This window comes from Pinus tabuliformis, chromosome 7 (assembly GCF_031772625.1).
Source record: "Pinus tabuliformis cultivar Carrire ecotype Pingquan chromosome 7, CPIR1, whole genome shotgun sequence".
Classification (NCBI taxonomy): domain Eukaryota; kingdom Viridiplantae; phylum Streptophyta; class Pinopsida; order Pinales; family Pinaceae; genus Pinus; species Pinus tabuliformis.
Genome location: NC_142293.1, coordinates 328,629,956 through 328,648,133, shown reverse-complemented (window position 1 = coordinate 328,648,133; position 18,178 = coordinate 328,629,956). Strand labels below are relative to the sequence as shown.

Below are 18,178 nucleotides of genomic sequence, written 5' to 3'. Positions count from 1 at the left end.
TCTTCCTGCTAGTGATCCTTTGATTTTAAATAGTGTGTAAACACATGTACTACGGGTTTCAGGAAACCTTTCATTACTAGTCTCCATTTTTGCCTTGATGTTTTTATGTAAACAATATGTCAACTGGAGCTATTTTTTCTATATATATTTTTCAAATATTCTCCTTTAATGTGGACTAAGTCACCGGATTCGCCGTTTTTAATCCATAAAATTCGAAATTCGCCGTATTTCAAGCTCAAACGAATATGTTCGTTCAAGTTCGCCGTATTTCATGCCGTATTCGAATTTTTGTCGATTAAATTCGCCATTAAAATCGTTTAGATGCGTTGAAATTCGTTTAGATGCGTTAAAATTCGTTTTTAATATTTAAATATGTTCGTGACAAGTATATGGTCTTATATAGCGGCGTTTGATAAAATGAGTTAAACAAAATGTTTTTCGGCTATTCATTCTGTGTGTATCAAGATTTTTGAGGTTCAAAATTAAATTCAAACAACCCCAAAACCCTTGAGGAAACCTATTAATTCACGTCGAAATTCATCGCTGGAAACGAAGGGTGCGTGTTTTGATTAATTTTCCAACCAGCAAATTTTTTCCACGAGACGGCCATGAGTAAAGCGCCATCTCAGACTTTTGACTCTGAAACTTAATATCGAAGAGTCGTTAAAATACCGTTCACTCTGACTTGGCGACTTGACTTTAGATAACAGGTTCGGCGACTTCTCAACACAATCTCTTTTCATTTTACCTATTTAATAAGTCAGAGATGGGGATGCATTCAAAAGATGACTGGAAATGAGTAAGTATATATTCTTAAACAATACGTCCAGTCAAATGTAATAAAATGAAATGTTACGTATTAAAACAATGAAATGTTACGTATATGATTTTAATAGAGGTAATCTTGACCATGACTATAAGTTATATTTACCTTTTAATTTTGGAAATGACTTAAAACAAGGTAGTTTAATTAAGATAAAATTGGTATTTTTTTATTTAAATAGTTAATTTTTAAAAAAGAGTTGAGTTTAAAATATTTAATATGAAGCATTTAAATATTTTACTAGTTTAGTGTTTAAATATTTTAATATGAAGCATTTAAATATTTTACTAGTTTACTGTTCTATTCGCTTTGATGGTTACATCATATTTTGGTTGGTGATCAAATGGTATCTTTTAGAAATTTTCATTATTTCTTTGTCAATATGGTTGACTCATTAGCAATTTTCATGTGCTACATAACTTGCTGATTTTTCCTATACATTTCAAGCTTTTCATCGAATTATGGGTATTCCATAGCTGAATATGAAGTATATTTCAGTTAATATAATTTCTAACAATAAGATAGTCTTTATAAGTGTATAAATCTGCCCTCTATCTTTAATATACATTTTTTTTTTGGAATTTCTATATGTCGAATTTTATGTCGAATTTTATCGACAAAATTTGAGTTGCCGAACTTTATTCGAATTTCAAGGTTCTCGAACTCGAACTCGAACTCGAACCTGGTGACTTAGAATGTGGATTGTTAAAACTTGAATACCCTTTTATTAAAAAAAATACTCCTTTATATTGTTGCCCTCTATATATGTATGTATTTCTTTATATTAAGACCCCTTTTCAAAATAACTTTATTATCTTATAATAATAATATTTTCACTTCTTTTTTTAAATAATAAATTGGTCCCTTTTTTTTATATACTTAATTACTCCCTTGATAACTTTTAATGTCACCCCACTTAATATAAAAGTCACGTCTTTTCATATGACACGGTCACATGACACACGGTCACGATGTTCACAATACTTTTTAAGTAAAAAGTATTGTTTATCTTTCACATAAAAGCTTTTGTATACCTGTTTTTTCTTTAACTTTTAAAACACCATGGGCTATTACCATGGGTTGTTTTTAAAACCTCTTGTAAAAAGTAATATTTATCTTTCATGTAAGAGCTTTTGTATCCCTGTTTTTTCTTTAACTTTTAAAATACCATGGGCTATTACCATGGGTTGTTTTTAAAACCACGGGCTTCTCCACGTAAAAGGTTTTAAATATACGTGGTATGAGATTTTGTATCCGTTTTGTTTTTTCTTTTACTTTTTTTTTTCTTCCTTTTTTTTAATTTTATTTTATTTACTTATATTTTTTTTGGGTAAATTTTTTTTTTTTGGCCAAAGGCCTAGAAAAATGGAGAAAAGGAGAAACTCCCAAATTCTGAGCAAAATGGTTCAATTTTACGGCAACACGGTTGACAAATTTCGATAGCCAAGGACCTGCATCGGAGAACGAGCTCTATGCACCAGTTAAGCAACCTAGAGGACCGAACTGCTCGGATACCAAATGAAGCGAACAAAGTTCTTTCTACAAATTAATTACTCCAGAAGACTTGGAATATGAAATTATCCATTGAGGATATAAATATTATATGAAATAAAATGAATAAGAATGAATGAATGATTTACAAATGAAAACGAGAGGCTTGCTTATATACCAAGCAAGTGTCTCTTCATGAAGAGTCATGTCCTATTAGACATGCCTCTTCAACCTAATTACTAGCTTAACTAACTATTATTTATGATTATTATCTTTTACATTATATTTATATTATTTATATATTTTATTCATTACAAAGAGGCACCTGCCTAGGGTATATAAGCAGACCCTCACTATCATTTGTAACATCATTCGCATTCATACATTTTAATTTATATTCTAGTATCTTCAACGGAGATCTACATATTCCAAGTCTTATGGAGTATTTGACTTAAGTACGAACTTTGTTCGTACCAATTTTCTTCTAGAAACTGGTTATCCAGGCACATTGGCCCCTTTTTGCTGGGAGTGAAGTGGTTGGCTTATAGCAGAGATCACTTGTTTCTGTTATTGCTATTTTTGAAGTATATTTTTCTACCATTATATAGGAGAGGAGTGATGCAAGTTTGTCTTAAAATATTGAAGTGGATCAGAGGAGCACAGGGACTGGTTGTGATGCTCAAGTATCCACCACTATGATGCTATGGATTAAGAGGTTGATGGTTTCAATGAAAGAGCATGGTAGTTTGTTCATTGCTTTATCTAGCTTCTAAGAATGCCTATAGTTCATGAAGTTACCATTACAGTTCTGTATACTATTAAACAAAAAGGTACCCAACCAGTTTATTCTAGAGCAGCCAAAAAGATCAGAGGTTTGTCTCCTTGAGAACTGCATAGAAGGCACACCAAAACTTTGACTGTATATACAAGTTACAATGATCATATAGTTTATTTTCACAATATTTGTTCTGTGAGGAGGAAAAGTAGAACATTGGGACTTGCCATTTTACCACATTAGTTACATTAATATTGACTTGATATTTTTTAATTTAATTTTGCCTGCTTTACAGTCAAATTGATGAGAAATTTTATATGTTTAAGGGCATCTAAAATTCAAAGTATATCTCAGGTTGCTTTCTTACTTGGTCATAGAATTAATGATATTTATTTGATTGTTCTACTAATTTTTTTAAGGGCAGGTTTGTGGTTAATGTAGTTAGAACTATCAGAGACTAGGGCTGATTCTGTTAGACACCTGAAGATTATGAGCCTTGGCTATTATTGAATAATGACATGTTTTATTTTTGACCAGTTGATGACTGAGGATTTACTTCGTGACCTTGCCCTGTATAAGAAGTCTCATGAGAAAGCAGTATCATCAGCGGCCCGATCCCTCATTGGCATCTTCAGACAGGTACACTATCGTTTGACTGTGTTTTTCCTTGTACATTGTGCAAATATTATTTTATTTAATAATAAAAATGGTACAAACTTCTGCAGATATGCCCATCATTATTGGATAAGAAAGATCGTGGGCGTGGGGCAGATACAAAAGCAAGGCCGAAAGCATTTGGGGAAAAAGGTGTTGTCAGTAGTGTTCCTGGTGCTGAATTATTATTTGTAAATCAGGGTTCATCTAGTGTTAGCGGCAGTGATGATGAAGATGCAGCAGACACTGATACTGTGGAGTCATTGTCTGGTAGGGTTGGCAATAATGTCAGCAATGAATCAGATGAGGAAGGAACTGGTGATCTCAATGAAGATACAAGCGACTGTGGAGAAGATTTTGATATAGATGATCAGGAAGAGTCTTGCAATGAAGAGGAAGAATACACTGATCTCGATGAAGAAGTGGGAGCTCCACAGGAGGAGCTCTCTGTTGATGAAGAGAGTACGTCTGATGAAGGAAGTGATTCCGATGAAGAGGGAGAGGCTTCTCATTTGCAATCAGCAATTAAAAAGAGGAAACTTGATGAACTTAACACAGGAAAAGATATGTCATTGCAGAGCCTCCGATCTTTGAAAAAAATTGCCTTGGACAAAGCTGTAAAATCTAGCGTCATCAATACTGTGGGTCAGGATGATGGCATTTTGTCAAACGAGGATTTTAAACGCATCAGGGAACTTCAGGTAGTAATGATCATCAACACATATTACAATCTGTCAAGGTTTTACAATGCAGCTGATTGGCTATGAAGTGTTTTGTCCAAATAGCATAATTATTAGTGTTGATAGTTTTGGTGTAAGAAAATATAGTATATGCATTCAAATGATTATGTACATGCACAAGTGAACTCAATAACAAAAAATATATTAAACTGTAGCAAATATGCACTGTTTGGATAGCCCAACTTAAGCTGTCAAACTTGGACATTACACTACTGAAGTTTGATGTACATATTATAATAATGCAAACCTGTAGGGTGATTTAACTACCAAATATTAACATTAATAGTTACTGTTACAGCAAAATCTAGCACCCTTTGGGGTGTCACCATTGTCACCTTAGCAACTACTCCCCTCGTTTTAATAATGGACACAATCCAACACAAAGGATGCTTCCTTAGTAGGTCTTGGAGATTAATTATCCCAATCATCTTAACCTAAGTGCCCCCATCTTAGGGGTTATACAATGATTTTCCCTTAGAGGAAAATGAGAGGAATTTAGGGTTGAAGTGGATTTGTGAGTAATTTCCAAGTTTGTGTTCAAAGGCTCCTATGGCTCTTCTAGAGGCTTAGGTCAACCAATAGAAGCCCAATATATGTTCCCAAACACACACAATCAAGAAATTACACTTGGCTATCATAAAATAGCTTGAAAAATTAGAAATTGCAGCAATATAACAGTTTATGACAGCAGCAAATTTAGCCCCAGAACTATGGTAATAAAATTTAAAATGAGGGCTACTTTAAAGAGTAAGTAAGAGACAAAATTACAACAAATTTTAGTGGTTAAAGAAGCCTATAACATCAAATAAAACATTGATGTCAGCCCTAATTAAGGGCTGGAAAAATGTGCATAAAATGTAACTTTTACTTATCAAGTGTATTCCAAACAATTCCTAACCCGAGAACAATAACATTCAAGTCAATAAATGTTGAAAATATATGATTTTGCTATAATAAAACCTTAATAAATTTTTAAATAATAAAAAAATGATTTTAAATATATAACTGATTGTCACAAAAGAGAGGACTAGTGCCTTCTCAATCTAGGGCTAATGGAGTCTAGGAACAAACAAACTTAGGGAAATTTAGAATAGATAGAACAATGAAAAAGGCTAGGGTAAGTTAACCTACTCATCCTAGGATTTTGAATCAAGGTTCTCATTTTCGAAAAACGAATTAAGGAAAGGAGCTAACTTGCTACTTCCTTAAAGACTTGGAAGAAGGGTTTGTTTAAGAAGAACAATGAAACATATATTATGCTAACATGCATAATATTTGGTTACATTCATCTAATAAAACACTAACCAAGATAAAATAAGTTAACATATTGGGTTTACCTTGCATTCATCCAAACCTCACCATAACTATCCATGAGAAGAGATCAAATCCACACCAATAAAATCCCCAAGAAAGTTGCCAACTAATGCTCCATAGTGAACTAGAGAGAAGAATAGTAATCCAAGAGATGAATGTCTCTCAAGTCGTGGAATGTTCCAAATGAATCAAACACTTTCCTTTATATACTAGGGAAGCCAAGTGCTTTAGTTCAAATTAGGTTGAAAGCCCGTAAAACATATAAATCCATGATAAAAGGTGGATAGGTCATCTAGTTGACCCCCCAAAATAAGTTGGAATAATAAAAATAAACGATAAAACATAGAAAACACCCTCCAAAAGGCTACATGTGTGAGTGTAGATGCCTTAAAACGGTGAAATCATCCTCAAAATGCATGTCTCTCCATCTAAAGGTTCAATGAATAGTCCAAGGGGTGTATCTTCTCCTCGAATGCCATGTCACAAAATTAAAAGTTTCCCTCACAAGCCCAACTACAACCTCCTCGAGCCCATGTCAACATGTCAAAGCAATGCTGATTTTTAATGTACCTTGGACAAGTGGTTTCACGTTGGTTAGTCTCTACCAAGGGAAAAGTGTCCAAAATAATTCTTTTTTTAAGTGTGACTTTATAAAGTGAAAGTGACTTTATAAGTGGTAAAGTAAATGTTAAATTATAAAGTGAAAAGTGACTTTAGACATAATGTACAATGTGGGTACTTTCTTTAATGGGCGAGTTAAAAAATAGAAAGTGAGAATTAAATGCACATATATTCTCATCCCTTGATCTAAATGAATATGAGCCATTAGATTTTAGGGTTGCCCAAAAGTCATTTAGGGAAACAAAAGGGGGAAAAGAAAAGAGAGACTGCATTCATTCTTCATGAGCAGATTGGAGAAAGGAGGTTGAGAGTTGGAGAAAAGTTCTAAAGGAGAAATTTGTTGCAGCAAGGTGAAGGAGTGATTTCTAGGCAAAGATGGGCACTGAAATCGAGGCATAGAAGACAATAGAAGGTACAATACGAATAACATTTAATGCTATGAGCTGCACGATGTTCGAAAGAAGTTTTTGAAAAAAATTCGTACAGTCCGTAAATGACACGGAAATCCGTACAGTCTGTACATAATTCGTACAATACAGTCTATACAATCGTACCCATACAGTACATATTTTCAGGTTCAAGTGGGCATGGAAATCGAGGCAAAGTGGGCACGGTTTTCAAGGAGTTTTGGGCTGAAGAGATAAGTTGTATCTTGTTGTTTTGTTTTGTCTGCAAATGTATTTTTCGTCACACCCGTCCTCTTCACCCTTAACCTCAGTTTCAATCTCGTCTCCTCTCAACTTTTCTTTTTCACCTTCTCATACCCCCCACCTTGGAGTTTAATTGAACCTCCCTTCTTTGACCCTATCGTAGGAGAAACATGTTTCCCCTCTCATAACCTTAATAAAATAAAATATAATATCAAATATTAAGGAAATAATTCATTTATAATATAGCAACAATATGAGGTATAATTAAAATTCAACGTATAAAACATTAGCAATAAGCCAAGTGCATAAAAAGCAAGAAGCAATATATTAGTATAATAATAGATTAACACTTCTCTACAATCATAACATTAAAATTATAAATTAATTAGTATAAAATAAATTAAAACAAAATACACAATTTATACTCAAATCTTACTTCAATAAATCAACTCCATTTTAAACAATATTAGGATTCATTTTAAAAAATACTTTAGGAACAAGACAATAACATAATCGGAAATAAATCTAAAACCTATAAGCATTATAGCAATATTTTAACACTTTACCTATAATTGAATAAACCATTGTAATTTAATTAGAATATAATTAAATTTCAATAAATTAACTTTGTATTAAACAATATGGATTGACTTTATTAAATTAACTATTGAAATTTAATTAGAATATATTTAATTTCAATAAAGTAACTTTATATCTTAACACTTTACATATAATTAAAAAAACTAGTGAAATTTAATTAGAATATAATTTCAATAAATTGACTTTATATTAAACACTTTAATAAATTGACTCTATATAAAACAATATTAGGACTCATTTCAATAAATTACCTTAGAAACTAACCAATAACATAAACGAAAATAAATCTAAAACTTATAGGCATTATAGTAATAATTTAACACTTTGACCATAATTAAATAAACTATTGTAATTTAATTAGAATATAATAAAAATGAAAATTAAAGAAACTAATCTTACAAAAAAGCATATTGGTAGGAAATTGGAATATAAATAACAGAATTATTATAACCATAATAAATATATTAATATGTTAATAAATCATTATTATAACAAAGTAAATAATAGAGAAATTTATAAAATAATTTATGAAGAAGATAATAATAAATAATTAAAATAAAATAAAATAAACAATATTGAACTAGTCAGCTTTACTTTAGAACTCCTTGAACATATTTATAACTCGCGTTTCTCTTCTTTGTAAATCAATCCTCATGATTAATCTTGTTTTAGACTCGAAATGTAGACAACACAAAATGAAGAATTTGGAATATCCGAATTTTGAACCTCAAAAACCACACCACGAAAATCTGCAAACCATAAATGTATTTTTCCTGAACTTGATAGATAAATAAATTTGAAGAGCTCTCTAACAAATTTTCCCCAGAGAAGATTGAAGGGGTTTTCCCTGGGTCTAAGTTGACAAAAAATCTGTGCATATTTTTATGCGTTGCTGGTCTGTTTATGTCCATGTTTATTTACAGCATGTGTTGACAATCCCATGTGTATCTGAAAATTTCATTTCGAGAATTCTATATGTTGAATGTATGTTTATGGGAAAGGGCATTTAACCGAATGGGAGTGATAAGGTGAAATTAAAACCGGGTTGGGATTGCAGGAATCTGTTTTTAGTCATCAAATTTCAACAAGCAATGTCCAAGGTGCTTGGGGTGAAGTGTTTCTAGATGCATGCCAAGTCATCATCAAGCTCAACACTTATCTTCAAATATGCGACATCCATCATGAAGTTGTTAAAATTGGCAACTAGGGCCAAACTCCATGTGGGTCATCTTATTATTGAAAGCTGATATTTTTCTTGGATCCCTCTCACTAAGAGGTGTAGGATTGATCTAAAGATCATCCGATTCCGATAAGTATTCATGGAGATATGAATTTATTTGTGTTATGGGACAATTCATTAAGGTCGACCAACAACTAAATAAACCCCACTTGTGCTCGACGTTTTAGTATAAATAGAGGTGGCCTTCAAGTCATTATCAACACACTTGGGATCTCTTCCTCTCTACTTGTCTTTGGATTTTAGTAGGAGGAGAGATCCTAAGGTATAACGCTGCCCTAATATAGAGGGCAGACGCCGGAACTGCCGGGAATTGCGGGAATTGCCAGGACAGCCGAGAACAGCGGGAACATGCGGCATTGCCGGGACTGCGGGAACTGCAAGGAATAGCCGGAACTGCTGAAACTGTTGGAACTACCGAGAACTGTCGGAGCATCTGTCTTCGAAGGAGAGCAACATGCAAGGGACAACTAACAAACATTGGGACAGTTGTATGGTACATAGTAGCAAATACACCAAGCATGCAATGTTACAACTAGCATGCAAGGGACAACTAGCATGTTAACAACAAGTGATAAGGACAACAAGCAAGCAAGGTGCAACCAGAGCATACATCAATACGATAACATGGTGTAGCAATGGCACATAATGCAGTACAGTGATGGGTACAGTCATGATGAATGAAGCATGATGAGATGCAACATAGTGATGATGGGTGCAACATGGTGCAGCGCGGTGAGGTGCAGTAGGATGACGAAATGCAGCACAATGATAGGTGAAGGAGTCACCTTGGAGAATCAGTTGAAGCATCATGTCTTCAACTAATCTCATGTATCATCTTCTTCGAGATGATCTATTCTCTTATCTAGATAAGTCAAAGTGTTGACTTTTGTTGTAAACATACTCTCTCTCTTTCTCTCTCTGTGCTGAACTATTGAAGAACATATAAGAAGAATTGATCAAGGGTTTCCCCACATTGGGGTTTGTCGCTGGCTATCACCACATCTTGTGTCCTCTGGTCTTGGCTTGTCTTCTGCGATTTATGTTTATGTTCTATCTGCAGTTTACTTTAATGCTGATTTGATTGCTAATCTGGAAAAGATATTGAGCTAATTGTGAAAACTGAAATAAATTGCTCTTAGCATAGAACATACCTAAAATTAACATGGTATCAGAGCTGAGGTGAAGACAATGCCCAAGCAAGAGTGAAAGAGCAATCATCGAAGACAGTTGGGAAAGGAAAAAAAAGGGATCAATGGATTCCTCATCCCTCTTCAAATTCACCAAGGATGACGTTGAAGCAGAGAATATTGTCAGAATGGCGCAACATAAGTTTCTGATGGCCTACCTAAAGATCACTTCAATGGGAAGTCCGGATTTAAGGGTGGAAGGAAAGGCAGATGCCTTGGTTGTAATAAGTTCGGCCATTATGCGAAGGAGTGTCTGAGGTAGGGACACATCACTTGATGATGATAACAATCATTCCAGGGACATCTTCAATGATCAGAGGAATGACAGGTAATGCAGGTCATCAAGGGAACAACCGACTCTTCAGAGAAAGCAAGGAACCCCACGTATGAAGAATCAAATGGTGTTTTTGATAAGATAAAGAAGCATTACCTTGTATTGGCCCTCTCCTTCAGATTCTTTGGGAATCTGGCTTATTGATCGTAGTGCTTCAAGGCACCTCATCGGACAGAAGGGTGTTCTCTCGAATTTGGTAGAGACAGAAACAACCATGGGATTATACTTGGAGTCGATGCCACCTATCCCAGAAAGGGTGTAGGGAATGTTACCCCTCAATTGAATGAGGGTAACTCTATTCATTTACAAGAATCTCTTTTATGTACCTAATCACAAGAAGAACCTGGTGTCCATCTCGGAAATGGAAGTCAAAGGTTTCAGGGTGGCATTCATCGATGGAAAGGTACGTGTTAAAAAATAGAATTTTCAAAGATGCTTTTTCTCATGGGTTCAGGGTTGGCAATTTGTATCAAGTTGCAGGATGGTCCATTGGGGATCATGTCAATTGACATACCACATCTATAACACCGGAGGTCTACCTATGGGACCCTACCCGATGAGAGTTAGACATTTGTAGGGATGCCTAAATTCAAGAAGAGCATGAAGACACATGTCTGAGATGTACCGAGGGAAAATCTTATAAGGGGACCATTCCCCTCATGCAGCAGGTCTACAGGTTTGGAACAACTCGAGGAGTTTGAGATTCATGATCGGGAATCTCATGTATACAGGTGGAAGAAAGCCCTCTATGGCTTGAAGCAAAACACCCCTGGCGTAGTATGAGAGGATTGATAACTGTCTGATGAAGCTGAGATTCACTAGGAGTGAAACGGATTCAAACCATTACCCGAAGGTTGTGGATGATAGACTTCTCATACCGGCACCTTATGAGGACGACCTATTTCTGACAGGTGTAGACCCTCTCATTTGTAGAAGTAAGAGGGAGTTGGATACCAAATGTGGAATGATAAACTGCAAGCCTGTGACTACCTCGAGGATCTTAATTTTCAGAAGTTATATGGTAGTGATGTCGGACTAGATTTGGGAAATGCCTCTGAGTTTCATAAACTCATTCGCGTTGATGTTCTTGGTGAACTTCCGTCCGGACATATGTTTTGCAGTTAGCATGGTGAGCTCATATTTGGTTGAGCCTCACTGGATTGGTGCCAAGAATCTTCTGAGATATCTTCGGGGCGCAATCTCTCATGGGTTGAGATACACTGCCGGAAATATGAAACTGCATGATTATTCAAATGCTGACTGGGCAGGCAGTGTGGAGGATGAATAGAGCACTTCTTAGTGCTGGTTCTCTTTGGATTCTGCTTTGATATCATGGATGAGCAGGAAGCAGAAGTCGATTGCTATAAGCGCCGCTGAGACCGAATACATAGCTATGAGTATGATCTCGTGTGAAGTTGCATGGTTGCAGAAGCTCTTAAGTGCGCTGTTTGTACACATGATGAATACCACTGTGATTCTATGTGACAACCAGAGGGGGGATTCGATTATTGAGGAATCCCGTATTTGATGATTGCTCCAGCAGATAGACATCAGATACTACCTTATCTAGGATATGGTAAGTCGATGAGCAAGGAGGCTCCATCGCATTGAGATTGATGTACAGGTCGCAAACATTTTGTCAAAACCCCGGGGAAAGGTCAAATCCGTGACTTTCTTGAACGACTTGGAGTCATTGAGAGACCTTCTTATAAGGGTCCTGCATGTTGCATGCATTGAGCTCTGGGAGCTCTAGGGGGCTTGGGGTACTTACTGGAGCAACATAGGACCACAGGGTGACCCACCCTCCCCTGGTGGTGCGCTATGCATAGGATGACAGGTTCAACCTTCCCCTGTGATACCCCGTGGCGACTGTGGAACAGGATGATTAGTTCTCCTGTGGGCTAGGATGAATAGTTCTCTCGTGACAACTGTGGAATAGGGTGATTAGTTCTCCTGTGGGCCGGGATGATTAGTTCTCCCGTGACAACTGTGGAACAGGATGATTAATTCTCCTGTGGGCCGGGATGATTAGTTTTCCCGTGGCAACTGTGGAACAAGATGATTAGTTCTCCTGTGGGCCGGGATGATTAGTTCTCCCGTGGCAACTGTGAAACAGGGTGATTAGTTCTCCTGTGGGCCGGGATGATTAGTTCTCCCATGGCGACTGTGGGGCAGGATGATTCGTTCTCCCGTGGACAAGATGATTAGTTCTCCTGTCGAGGCATCCTACCCATGCAGTCTCGGACTCATGGGAAGTACTTCTCATCTGATCAATGAGCAGGGAAATGGGGTTAGGGACCATAATAGTACTATCGATGGATGCATCGTTGTATCTACCGTAGTCCCTATGGTAGGATGACCTCCATTGATTTGGGATCAATGAAACTGATCTGGGATCAGTATGAGTGGTTTGAGACACTCTCTTGTGATATTGATCTGGGATTAATATCACTGACTTCGGGTCAGTGAGAGTGATGTGACACACTCTCTTCAAATAAAAATGACTTTGGGTCAGTAGAGAATGGTATGAGACATTCTGGATCAATTATTCTTCTTCATGGTTCAGCAGAGCAGAGCAAAGTAGAGCTCAACAAAGCAGAGCTCAGCAGAGCAGAGCAGTGCAGGCTAAGTTACCGGATCCGGCACAGGCAAGTGGAGTATTGCCGGATCCACGGATCTGAACCGGATCCGGATACAGATACTCCAAAATACGGTGAAAATACGTATTTTTTAAATACACAGATTTTGGAAACGGCTAGCCTTTACAGGATACGGATCCCGCCGGTGGCTGCCGAAAGCGGTGATAGGTGGCCGAAAAAGTTAAAAAGGCAGATATTTTTTAGGTTTTAGGTTTAGATATTTTGTAGTCCCGGATATATTATAGCATTTGTTTTGTCCGACTCTGCTGTGCTTTGTCTGCTTTGACCCTTTTCTTTTGTCGCCATTCCAACCGCCGGCCCCTCCTTCACAGGAAATTTTTCGTTGCGGGCTTACCGCCGGCCCCACTGCACGCAGCACCATTCAATCTGATCAAGCCGCCGGCTCCCCTGCACGCAGCACGCAGTGTTAACACAGTCGGGCAGCACTATTCACGCCGGCAAAAACTGTAAAAGCGTCGAGGGTTTAAGCGTTAACCAGGTAATTAAATTTTTAATACATTATTCAATTATTGTTATCAGTTATATATAATATAGCGTAGTGTAGTGCGGGGTGCGGGGTTAATATATGCACGGTTATATTAATATATTCATATTGTAATATCACAGTTATATAATATCTTCGGGGTGCGGGGTTAATATATGCACGGTTATATTAATATATTCATATTGTAATATTACAGTTATATAATATATTTGTATGTTAATATAACAGTTATATGATATATTCGTATATTTATTATTTAATATATATATATATATATATATATATATATGTTATATAACATTATAATAGCAGTTATATTAATATTTATTATTTAATATATGTTATTTACTGTTTAATGTTTAAGGTTTAATATATTAATGTTTAATAACAATTATATATATATATATATATATATATATATGTTATATAATATATGTTATATAACATAATAATAACAGTTATATTAATATTTAATATATGTTATTTAAAATTTTAAGCCATCATGTTATTTAAATTTTTAAAATGTATTTAAAATTTAAATTTAATTTTTTTTAATGTATTTACAATTTAATTTTTAATTGTTTATGGATAATATTAATATATTATAATTTGACCTTTAAATATATTATAATTTATCCTTGGACCTTTTTGTTACTTTGTATGAGGGACGATGCACCATTTCAATGTTTTAATCTTCATATTTATGATTTTATCATTCAATGTTCTAAAAATGTTTGATGGTTTCATGGAATATTTGATTTTTTAGCTTTAAGGTGTTTTTTAAAAGTTTATATATATATATATATATATATATATATATATATATTGTACGTGACGTATCCTTGCCGTATCCATATCCGAATCCTGGTAACTTAGAGTGCAGGGCACTGATGGCAGATGGAGTTCTCCCTAGTTGAGAGGGAGTGTTAAAATTGGCAACTAGGGCCAAACTCCATGTGGGTCATCTTATTAATGGAAGTTGATATTTTTCTTGGATCCCTCTCATCAAGGGGTGTAGGATTGATTTAAAGATAATCCGATTCTAATAAGTATTCATGGAGATATGAATGTATTTGTGTTATGGGACAATTCATCAAGGTCGGCCAACAACCAAATAAACCCCACTTGTGCTCAACATTTTAGTATAAATAGAGGTGGCCTTCAAGTCATTTTCAACACACTTGGGATCTCTACTTCTTTACTTGTCTTTGGGTTTTGGTAGGAGGAGAGATCCTAAGGGATAACGCTGCCCTAATCTAGAGGGCAAAAGCCGGAACTGTTGGGAACTGCCGAAACTACTAGAACTGCTGGAACTGTCGGGAAGTGCAGGGACTGCCGGGAACTGTCAGGACAGCTGGGAACTGCCGGGACTGCCGGGATTGTCGGGAACTGCCGGAACAACGAGAACTGCTGGCATTGTTGGAACTGCTGGAACAACTGGGAACAGCCGGAACTGCCAGAACTGCCGAGAACTGTTGGAGCATCTGTCAGTACGCAACATGCAAGGGACAACTAACTAACATTGGGACAGTTGTATGGTACATAGCAGCAAATACACCAAGCATGCAATGTTACAACTAGCATGTAAGGGATAGCTAGCATGCTAACAACAAGCATGCCAAGGACAACAAGCATGCTAGGGACAACAAGCAAGCAAGGGACAACAAGCAAGCAAGGTGTAGCCAGAGCATACGTCAGTACGCAACATGGTGTAGCAATGGCACATAATGCAATACAGTGATGGGTATAGTCATGATGATTGAAGCGTGATGAGATGCAGCATAGTGATGATGGGTGCAACATGGTGCAGCACAGTGAGGTGCAACATGGTGCAGCGCGGTGAGGTGCAGCAGGGTGACGAAATGCAGCACAACGATAGGTGAAGGAGTCACCTTGGAGAATCAGTTGAAGCATCATGTCTTCAACTAATCTCATGTATCATCTTCTTAGAGATGATCTATTCTCTTATCTAGATAAGTCAAAAGTGTTGACTTCTGTTGTAAACGCACTATCTCTCTCTCTCTCTGCTGAACTATTGAAGAACATATAAGATGAATTGATCAAGGATTCCCCATATTGGGGTTTGTCCCTGGCTAGCGCCGCATCTTGTGTCCTCTTGTCTTGGCTTGTCTTCTGTGATTTATGTTTATGTTCTATCTGCAGTTTACTTTAATGCTGATGTGATTGCTAATCTGGGAAAGATATTGAGTTAAGTGTGAGAATTGAAATAAATTGCTCTAAGCATAGAACATACCTAAAATTAACAAAAGTGGAAGGACCTCCAAAGGGTGTGCAATCATCATCCATGAAGTGTAGAAGAAGCATCAACGTTCTCTAAAGGCCCATGACCATGCCCAAAGTATCATCAAGAACAAGCTCCAACAATTAAGATTAACTAGCATGGATACAAAGGTCACGTCGCACCATCAAAAGTTTCCTTCTCAAGCCCAATGTCATCCTACTCGAGCACACACCATCATGTTGAAGCAATGTCCTAGCTTCAATAGGAAATGTTCAAGGTGCTTGGGGTGGAGAAGTGTTTCTAGATGTAGGCCAAGTCATCATCAAGCTCAACACTTATCTTCAAATATGTGACATCCATCATGAAGTGGAAGGACCTCCAAAGGGTGTGCAATCATCATCCATGAAGTGTAGGAGAAGCATCATCAACATTCTCATAAGGCCCATGACCATGCCCAAATCATCATCAAGAACAAACTCCAACAATGAAGTAAGATCAACTATCATGAATACAAGAGTCATTGAAGCATAAAAAGTGGACCATATTCAATGTTAAAGCCATATAGATATATCACACAGAGTATCTTCTTCAAACTTCACACTAGCTTAAGTAGTTATACACGTTGCTAGATTTAGGTATGTGAGGATCATCGAACGCATTAGGTACTCCTAGCCCTAGGGGGAGGAAAAATACCTAGGTTGACCCTTCAATCAATAGCTATGCTCCACCAAGTTTCTAGGACAAGGAAGTGCGGGAGTGGGGAGATGCAAAAGGTGTACGTGTGGGAGCATCCCCAAATTTAAGGAAAATTCAAGGGGGATGGGGGTACATCGTGGTCCCTAGCATAGGGGTTTGTGTCTCTGAAATTATAAAATATAAAAATAATAATGATAAAATCCCAACAATAACAATTCAGGCCATGCAAATTCATCATTGTGCAATCCAGTGGAAATGAAATAATCCTTCCTATTACTGCTCCGTTTAGCGGATAGCGGAAGATCGTACAATGCACTATGGCCAACACACACGCGATGAAGGCCCACTGTTACCTTAGGTTTAGTCCTCTCCCTTTAGGCCTTAACTCCTACCACAAGGCCAAGGGAGGCTTCCCGTAGTACAAATTCCACCAACCACTATAAGACTAGTGCCTTATAATGGGTTTGATGGCGGAAGGGAGGAATTTTATATTTGCAATCCTACTGGGTTAATATATAAATCTGCAACACAAAATTAGCTAAACCGACACTCAAATACACCAAAACTCAATAGAATTTAGCAAGTAAATAATAGAAATCAGTATACTAAAAATATGCTAACCAGAAAAGGTGTCTATTTTATAAATGGATACCTGGTTAGACAAGCTCCTGAACAAAAATGTTTGTTGTCTTATTTTAACAAGGTCTGTAAATTTGCAAATAAAATTTCTAACAAGCAGCTAAGACTCAAAACATTTGTTAGAGATAGTGTATGAGTAATAAATTTTGGTCTATTTAAAATATTGTAACCCAAATGTAAAAATTTCTGAGTTTTAATGGTTGGTTATGAGGGTTCTTGTTAAATTTCAAATACCAGCCAGATTTATTTTCTCACGACGTTTAATACTATTACTAACAAAATATTTATAAATAAACATTGAATTACCGAAAAATAAAATCATTGGTATTTTAAACTTTTAGAAATAAATATATGCAACAGAATTTAAATCAAAGAGATCAATCACACATTGCAAAAATAATCCACCCACACCAATTCTCTGTGATCTATTATCTGGAAAATCTGGGTTTTTTGACCCACAAAGATACAAGGAGAAATGCAATATCCAGAACTTGTAACTCAACTTCCTCAAAATGAATTCAGCCTCTAGGAAATCAACCTCCGGAAGAATCGGCCTGGAGAAATTGACCCAAATAATCAGCCAGCAAAATCGACTTGTGCCCTCCTTGCATGCCACTATTGTGCACCAGGGAAAACTTGACCCTCTAGCAATTCGGTGTCCTCTAGTTCAAATCGATCTCCCTCCAAGCAAATCGGACCTGCAATCTCCTCCACTCGGTCTCCTAGACTCGCCCTCAATCCATTCACATCTCTCATTCTCTGCGCTTTAGTTCATTGAGCCATTCACACTAGACAAAATCACTCTCTCTCCGTGATGACTCATTCATTTTAATTCTGTTTGTCTTCACCTCTTCGCTAGGCTTCTTTTATAATCTTCATTAAGCTGAAATCTCTAACATTAGTCTCCCTTCCAAAGTCATCTTGGAGATCAATGGTTGAGATTATTTCTAAGTCACGTAAATAATTAAATTATTTATTCTTAGAAAATGGCTTAATAGTCCACAATAATTAATTGACTTTACTTATTG

The 18,178-nt window shown here is 36.4% G+C and overlaps 1 protein-coding gene across 2 annotated transcripts in view; it reads left to right on the top strand.

The window, feature by feature from the left end:
* The window catches only part of LOC149247277 (ARM repeat superfamily protein), a 215,133-nt gene that overhangs the window by 182,812 nt on the left and 14,143 nt on the right, over positions 1-18,178 (top strand). For both annotated transcript variants that reach the window (XM_089458166.1, XM_089458167.1), the window contains exons 11-12: positions 3,627-3,728; positions 3,815-4,444. In XM_089458166.1, the coding sequence (XP_089314292.1) occupies positions 3,627-3,728; positions 3,815-4,444 (732 nt within the window). The remainder of the gene's footprint in view (positions 1-3,626; positions 3,729-3,814; positions 4,445-18,178) is intronic.